The sequence below is a fragment of the Vicia villosa genome, linkage group LG1, assembly GCF_029867415.1.
Source record: "Vicia villosa cultivar HV-30 ecotype Madison, WI linkage group LG1, Vvil1.0, whole genome shotgun sequence".
NCBI classification, from domain to species: domain Eukaryota; kingdom Viridiplantae; phylum Streptophyta; class Magnoliopsida; order Fabales; family Fabaceae; genus Vicia; species Vicia villosa.
In genome coordinates this window covers 117560053-117568414 of record NC_081180.1, presented here as the reverse complement: position 1 = coordinate 117568414, position 8362 = coordinate 117560053, and the positions used below count along the sequence as shown (strand labels likewise).

Sequence of the window (8362 nt, the reverse complement as noted above, 5' to 3'; positions counted from 1 at the left end):
CGACCAACATATTTTGACAATATGATGGCCCCATTTTTTACACTCGTATCATATCATAAATCCCCTTGTCCTTCCAGGTTTGAGACTTTTTCTTTTTGACTTTTGCAAGCCAGGAAAGATAAGACTCGGGATTTTTAAATAAAGGGCAATAATGAAACACTCTAAGAGTGTTGCTTATATAATCTGATTTAATTAAGCTTTGGGGTTCAACAACAATATTATCCTCAGTCCCTACAAGACTAGCCGAACCTTTCTTAGATTCACCTAATGTTGAGGCCACATATGTTTTTCCAACATCTTCCAGATTCTTTAAGCTAATTATTGACTTAGCACGAAGATAAGTAGGGAGATATTCCTTAAGTTTCTCAGCATTTACCTAAGGGAAGAGGACCCATAAGTGCATGAGTTTCACCAAAAACAGAGAAAGGAATCAGTACATGAGAATTATAAATTATGAGTTTTTCTTCTAGTAGAAGAGGTTTAGGAATATATTCTTGATTTCCCACCAATAATGGCTTTGAGATTTGAGTAGCTAGTGGCAAAATTTCTTTAGAGCTCTTACTTTCCTTGGTGTTCTTTGATTTTGAAGGAGCCATTGTTGAGATGATTAAAGGATTTGAAGTGTGAAAAAGGGTTTTGTGTTTGCTGAGCAAGATGATAGTTCAAACGTAGAGGGTTTTGAGCAGGAAATGGTAAAAAAGATAAATGAAAATAGGGAAATTCTATTTATAAGAGGAAAAAAAGACGTTTCAATTGAGAAAATAGACAAGTGGAAGCGAACGTGGGACACACGTTAGTGTTAGAGAGGCTGATTGAACAGTTACCTTTATAGTTGCCATAATGTCCCTACAATGTAGGAATCATGCTGAAACTCTTGGGCATTGCACGTCTTGATGAGGCGTTAAGGAAAAATGATCATAATGGCCATGACGTCATAGCAGTACGAAACTGTAGCGTCAAGCGATAAAAAATGTCCCTTTCTCCATTTAAAAAAAAAACATTTTTAGGGGGCTATTTGTCAGCTTGAAATTTCACACGCAAATATAAGTTTAATAGAGCAAGAAGGGTTGAAATATGTTTAGAAGAATCAAGTGGAATTGGCAAAGTTTTCGACTAGAAAATTTGTGAAGAGGACTTCGAAAGATATTTAGCTGTGGAGGTGTTTATTTCTTCAAGCCGATATTGGGACTTAATATGTTTTGGAGAAATTATGCTATTTTCAATAGAGAAGTTTGAAAAAAAAGGATGAGTAACTATTTTTTAGCCTTATCCATTATTAAAAGACGCGTGGAGGTTTTAGAAGGGCGGAATGCATGCAAGCAATAATGTGTCATGCTTGGAGAAAAGACTGTTCGTTGTAGTTATTTTTATTCTAGAATAAATAGGAGTTCATAGATTAGGATTTGGTGTGTTAAAATTACTACAACAATACTCAAAATACTCAAAGTATCTGAGCAATGTGAGAAACGAGTAACAAAGTATTATGTATGTATTCAAACACTAGTTTTCATTTATGCAAAGTATTTTTCATTAAGTTTATCAGTAGCCTTTATTTTATGTCAAAAATCTTTTTTTGCCTAATATTTACATTCAAGCCCATAATTATCATAGGAATTTCGGCCATGTCGAAATTATTTTCATTTACATAGAAAACAACATAACGTCTAAACAAACTTTTAGCACATGTGTCATAGGATCAATCTAGTCGATATGCAAGTAACCTATTTGGAAGACTAGTGTTTTTTTATTAAATTTCATGGTTAACACCACCACACGAATGGGTGGTTGACTCCCTAAAATCTAAGAGGTGAAGTTAAGTCCCACGACTTCCTATGTAACGTGTGTCGATCCGACATACACTCTAGCACAATCGCATGTAATGGGCGGAGAAACGAGAGGTTCACAGTTCATATGATACATCTAGACAAGGGGAACTCAGACTAATTAAAGGGTGGCTCGAGAAGGACGAAAGACTAAGTGTATGCCACTCTCCCCACACAAAGTCTCTCTCAGTTATGTTTGACAAGTGACTTTAAGCACAATAGGGGGTGAAGCGCGATATTTAAAATCTACGATTACTTTTATATTTTTCTCAATTAATCTTGAAATTGTGTTAGTAGTATTTTAAGAATAAATATCAATGGAAATAAAAGCAATAAATAGAAGAAAATAAGAGAGTAAGAGTTAGACATATTGCACTAGAGAGTTATCCAGGTTTGACCAAAAGTTTGCCTAGTTCCGCCCCTTAGAGATCTTTTTGAGATTTTGACTACAAAATTTTGAGCTTTTACATGTTATGCTCACGATCTTAATACAACCTTATCTTGATATTTTTACAGGTTTATACCCAATCAAACATAGCTTTAACCATAGGCTAAGCTAACAAACGTTCTTAGAGATTTTCAGGTTGATCTCAATAACCAAAACATAACTTTTTTTTAAGGAAAGTTCTAAAAACCAAAGCAAAGATTTTATGATTGGTTTATCTCACAAACCAAACCCAACCTTCCAAAAGTATCACACTCTCAAGAATTAAACAATAAGCACACCCACTTACAAACTCTTCCTCACAAAGCAAAGTTTCACTCAAAAGCACTATGACAACTTTATGTAAAAAAATATTTACATAGAGAGAAGAAGAGAAAATAGAAAGATAAATTCCAACGAAAATGTAAAGCTTTGGAAAGTGGCGTAAAATAAAGAGAATGCGAGTCTCCTTTATATAAGAGTTAAAAAAAATGAGAAAAGGAAATAATCTATGGGCAGAATGATGAGCCAACAAATTGAGATAACTAGGGGTGTACATGGATTGAGTCAAACCACAAAATCTAGACAAATCCACCGAAAAAATCCAAAAATACATATTAGGTCGGGTAAATAGGTGGATGAGTTTAAAAACTAAAAAACTCATTAAAAAATTGAATTTCAATTAAAATCGGACCCAAATTCAAAAAAGTAAGTGCAATTTCTGTGCTAGTTGTTTAATTTTATTAAAAGATAAAAAATAATTGAAAGAAGTATAAAAGACTATAAACTAACATCTAAAAAGTTAATAAGAGAAGCTTTTGAACAAAATAAATAATTAAACAGGCTTATAAGTTATTTTCAATAAGCTATAAGCTAGCTTATTTCATTAATATTACGAATCTAAATGGTTTAAAATATTGAATTAAAATATAAGAGTTTAAGGAATGTATTAGAAAACTATGACATGCGAATAATAAAGTTTCATTGCTACTATTCTGAAAGCCCAAATCTATTGGGCTTGATCACCCACGAGAATCTTCGGCCTTTATTTTGCATACATGATAGATGACTCTTCTCTTGGGTGGCTGTTTGTCTGTTTCCTGAACTCATTCGACGATTTCGTCTTCATCCGTGCCTCTGGTGAGTTCTCCCTTTTTTTCTTCTTCTTCGATCTACAAACCCTAGCTTCTAATACATTTTTTTATTGTTTATTACTATAATCTCTTTGATTTACATGCAAATTTTTAAAGAAAAAGTGATTTAGGGTTAGATTGAACTTTTAATTGCAAATCATTGAATAATCGACCCAATTCATCCTCTCTCGTTTGAAATATCGCATCAGATCTAATTATGTACGATTATCATGATGAAATTGAAATATTCTCTTGTTTATAGGAAAACAATTGTTGTGTTATTGTGTTGGTTTTAGATTTAGGTTTTGGATTGTACTTTGTATGGGCTTCACCTTATTGGATTTTTTGACAGAAGCTTGATTTCATAGAAAATTAATAAATAAGAAGCTACTCCATCTATTTCATGTTAAATGTTGTTTGAGGTTATGTACAATTCTTATTCTTAACAAAATGATGTAGTTTACCAATTTTTATAATTAACATGAGCTTATAATGTTTGCTTTTAAGCTATGTTGCACCCGCAACTCTGAAAAAAGTTGTTGTGCAGTGTCTGAAAATGTGCCAGTGTTGGTGTCGTGTTTGCGGTATCAGTGCTTCATAGCTTTTGAGAATGAGTAGCTTTAACTTTTATCTTTATTGAGAATGCAACTTGTAGCGTATTTGATTTGTTTGGTGGGTTAAGTGATCTGCTATAAAGGGTTTTGCTGAACTGACTGATAAGTGAGTTCAAAGTGGCAATGGCTCCTTTGTTCCTCTGTTTCTTTTGTCTTTCTCTTTGCCTTATGTTTCCTTCATTTTCTTGTGTTCAAATGTGCTATCAGATTGGTATTTAACATTTGTCAGTTTGTTTTGAACTTTATTCAAGTTTCATATATTTGTGATTTGCAGTGTTCACAACCTTTAAGACAAGGAAGAAAATGTCTGGTCCTAGGATTGCTCATGCTACCTTGAAGGGTCCTAGTGTTGTGAAGGAGATAATAATTGGAATAACGCTAGGTATTGCTGCTGGTGGTCTCTGGAAGATGCATCACTGGAATGAACAGAAAAAGACCAGGACCTTCTACGATTTACTGGAAAAGGGTGAGATTAGTGTTATTGCGGAGGAAGAGTAAAAATGATGTGTGCCTATTCTTTCCATCTATAGGCTCTTTTTTTTACTGCTATATTCAATTGGCTCTTTAAGTGTATCTGAGCCGAGATATTTACACATTGAAAAAATAAGTTCTTGCCCTGAATTTTTGACTATGTTGGCTTGTAGAAATTTCATGAAGCAACGTTTCATTTTGTGATTGTGTTATCTTATGTTCCTGCAAAAGGTAGATTTTTTCAATTTTTTTTCCGGGTTGTAGTATTAGATTTAGCAAGGTGTAAAAGGCCAGCATTTTTATATCATCACATGGTAAGTATTCAGTGTTTTGTTGGTAAAGTTGTTAACCTTTCCATCCTATCTCTATATGTCAAACAATACAACCTTACAAGTGCTTGCAAACTTCAGTATTAAAAGACAAGTATTACCAACACTGCCTAAATATCCTGGTATTTGAACTTAAACTGTATCCTAATGAGTATATCCTGTAAGTTGAATTTAAACTGTAAATTTCTCTGTATACATATGATGTCTAGCTTTTCTTTTTTGTGCGAAAAGAAGTAATTGGCTGATAGGGATGAAGAATAACAGCATAACGCTAAATTGTTATGATATTCGTCCCAAAAGAGTTGGACTTTAAGGAGAGTCGGGCTTTGACATATCATTAGATTTTCTTTGGATAAGAGACCAAGAGTTTCTATTGTTTTAATATAGTTGCAACTAAACTTATTTGTAGAGTGCCACCATCTTGACACTGAAACCAGAGTGGCAGTTTAACCACCCTTCCTACTTCCTTTCCCTTTATTTTTGGTTTCCCACCTGTTTTCTCCATTTGTGTAAATCATATCTGAGGTGTGTTCGGCTGTAGGTACCGTATTGTGGGAGTCTACCTGGAGTCGATTCTATAGCCCTCCTTCCCTCAAATTTCTTATGGCATGTCTCACTTAAGTTTGAATTACTGCTGTATTAAACTATTAATGGTATATCATCTCTACAATTAGCCCTTGAGGCTTTTTAAGGTGTGACTTCTGGAGACGGAGCCTCTCAATCCAGGGTTCTAGGAATGTGTTTGATTATTAATGAAATGATTCTGTCCTAGAACCAGTAAGTTGAGGAGAGTGGGCCTTTTGTTAGCAAATCCTTAATTCATATTCTTTTAAAAAAAAAACTTTTTAAAATGGGAGCCCTGTGGATTAATTCTGATAAACCCCTGCCGCATGCTCAACATTGTTTCATCTATCAGGCCAGTTGTTCCTGCATTCATGCCCAATTTTTAGTCATTGAAGTGAACGAACAAATCCTGTTTTTGCATTCATGCCCAATTTTTAGTCATTGAAGTGAACGAACAAATACGCAACAAATTGAGATGACATATATTTTGTTTGTTTAGCATTAATTTACGGCAAATATCAAAACACTAGGTTGTCTAAAATACGAGAACTACTTGTTGATGGACAGCTGATATTTTCACTTCCAAACAAACATTTTTCTTCTTCCAGAGTACCAAAATATCAAGATATTTATTATGAGTAATAATCCAAAATAATCAAGTGAACTAGAAAAATTTCTCTTGAAATAAAAGAAATGATATCTTTAGACGGCTCCAACGTGGAAAAGAATAAGAGGTTGTGGAAAAGATAAGAATTATGTGTCCAGAAATATTGACTGGCATTGGTTATATATTTTGCCATAACCTACTCCATTAAATTAAACCTCATCTTTATTAACACAACAACTAAGAAACTCAATAGCTGCAACTATGGCAGCAACAATGGCTGGTGTGAGTCTTTCAACTCCTAGAGTAATTTTCAACAGACCAGAGTCACTTCAAAAGTCTCAAACCATCAGGTTCGCACCCGTGTTCGCGCTCAACCAAAGGAGAACAGGCACAGTCAGTTCAGGCAGGATGGTAAGCATTCGACCAGTACAGGCATCACCGGACAGCATAACTGGAAAGGTGGAAGAGAGCATAAAGAACGCGGAGGAGGCATGTGCCGGAGACGCCACTAGTGGCGAGTGTGTGGCGGCGTGGGATGAGGTGGAGGAACTGAGCGCGGCTGCAAGCCACGCCAGGGATAAGAATAAGGGGTCGGACCCTCTTGAGGAATACTGCAAGGAAAATCCGGAGACTGATGAGTGTCGCACTTACGATAACTGATTGAAATTTGATACTATCAGTTCAAGTCAAAACTCCATTATATTATCTTTTCTGTTGTGTATTAATTTTTAATTAAGGTTGAATAATTCACATATACTCCCATCTTTACAAGTAAACTAGTCATCATTCTAGCTTCATCCTATCACTCTGGTTTATAACTATAGCATAATGTCAACTTTTAATTATTTTAAAATAAGAAAATATTTGAGGTTAACTAGTATTTTTTTTCTTGGTACTGTTATACCCACTATTGAAGACACAACTTATATGAGTATTAGTACATTTTGTAATTTTTTTAATGCTAAGCAAACAATAGAAGTAAAAAACTATTTTATGATAACATTTCCAAAATTAAAACTAGTCCACATGCTCTGATTTTTTTTTTTACCAATTTTTTTCCATGGAAAAGAATATTGGATGAGACCAAAACAAAGTTATCTTAATAGGGGCTATAGTTAGGGGACTTAAAAGTTCTTACTAGTTTGATACTTCTATATGTAAGAGATCCATGTTTTTCTATAATTAATTTGCACACACCTTCCTTCCATAACAATTTCCTAGTAATCTAGTTGCTCCGTCCATGAAAAATTGTAAGAAACTCAGCAAGCATATAAATAAACAATTTCAATGTTAGAGAAAACTTGAATCCAACAGTCAATAAAGTTTCAATGAAGTCTACCAATATCCGCCTTGTCCAAATTTCTAAAGAAGTTGCTATATATCAACTATCAACATTGCCTGATTGAAAAAAAAAATGAGAGAAAAGTGCAATGTTCACTACAAGCCCTAAAAACTACCAGCACCGCCTTGTGCAGCCTTCAGCGCCTCCTCCTGATCATCATGTCGGCATTCTTAATCCCATGGGCATGTCTAGATGACAACACCAAATACAACCTTTTGAGAATATGTACTTCAAAAGTCACAAATCATTCACTCAACCTCTTTCGGATGTTTGTAACATCCTGATATCACAACTGTCTTAACGCTGAGGAGGAATACCTAGCAGGGATAGAAGCCTGCTAGCACTACTTGCACGAGAGAATAGTTCGGCCAAAAGGTTCATCACCTATAATAGTCATTGCCTTGAAGAACAAGCTAAATCCTCTTTGGAAGAATCTCTCAAGACGGGCATCACTTCACTTAGAAAAGAATTTTAGAGTTTTCATTCACATCTCTAATGGATGTTGGCAGAGCTAGGTCGGTTCCTTCATGGAACTTGGATCCTGGGTTTTTAAAACTGTTTGCTTGAACGAGGGACTTTAACCCAAACCTACATAAGAATATGTAAGAATATGTAGGGGTGTACATGAGTTGAGTCAACCCATAAAACTGATCAAATTCATTTAAAAAAATTCATAAAAATAGGTTTGATCAAGTAATTGGGTGGATATAGTAATTGGGTGGATATAGGTTTAAAAACTTAAAAATCCATTAAAAAATTTGGGTTTCGGGTAAAATCAAACTCAATCCAAAAAATTCACTGACTCACCAATTAAATATTTATTTCAACAATTTAAATGATTTTGATAAATAATAACTTAGTTGTTGCAATTTTATTCTCTTGAATATTTATTATTTTAATGAATTATGATTTTAACTAATTTTGATTTTTTTCATTCATGCAAGTTTAGTTTGTTACTAGTATTTTATGAAAAATTTTACTAGTTGATGTTATCATTTATTATTTTATGATGCTAAGATATAGTAAAATAGGTTAACTATTTTTTTAGAAGATAA

The 8362-nt window shown here is 34.0% G+C and overlaps 2 protein-coding genes across 2 annotated transcripts; both read left to right on the top strand.

Annotated features, from left to right (window-relative positions):
- Window positions 1–3231: 3231 nt before the first annotated feature.
- On the top strand, window positions 3232–4677 carry LOC131643958 (cytochrome c oxidase subunit 5C-2). Its single transcript, XM_058914332.1, has 2 exons — window positions 3232–3387; window positions 4269–4677. The coding sequence occupies exons 1-2, from the start codon at window positions 3306–3308 to the stop codon at window positions 4490–4492; spliced, it is 306 nt and encodes a 101-aa protein (XP_058770315.1). The 5' UTR covers window positions 3232–3305; the 3' UTR covers window positions 4493–4677.
- Window positions 4678–6161: 1484 nt separating this feature from the next.
- On the top strand, window positions 6162–6741 carry LOC131643957 (calvin cycle protein CP12-2, chloroplastic-like). The gene has a single exon (XM_058914331.1). It carries the CDS (start codon window positions 6227–6229, stop codon window positions 6623–6625), a length of 399 nt encoding a protein of 132 aa, XP_058770314.1. The 5' UTR covers window positions 6162–6226; the 3' UTR covers window positions 6626–6741.
- Window positions 6742–8362: the final 1621 nt, after the last annotated feature.

Bases quoted from the DNA above. Each gene is read 5' to 3' on its own strand.
- LOC131643958 (XM_058914332.1), top strand. From the start codon at position 3,306: ATGATAGATGACTCTTCTCTTGGGTGGCTGTTTGTCTGTTTCCTGAAC. The intron at 3,388-4,268 runs GTGAGTTCTCCC...TGTGATTTGCAG, and splicing joins CGTCTTCATCCGTGCCTCTG to TGTTCACAACCTTTAAGACA.
- LOC131643957 (XM_058914331.1), top strand. From the start codon at position 6,227: ATGGCAGCAACAATGGCTGGTGTGAGTCTTTCAACTCCTAGAGTAATT.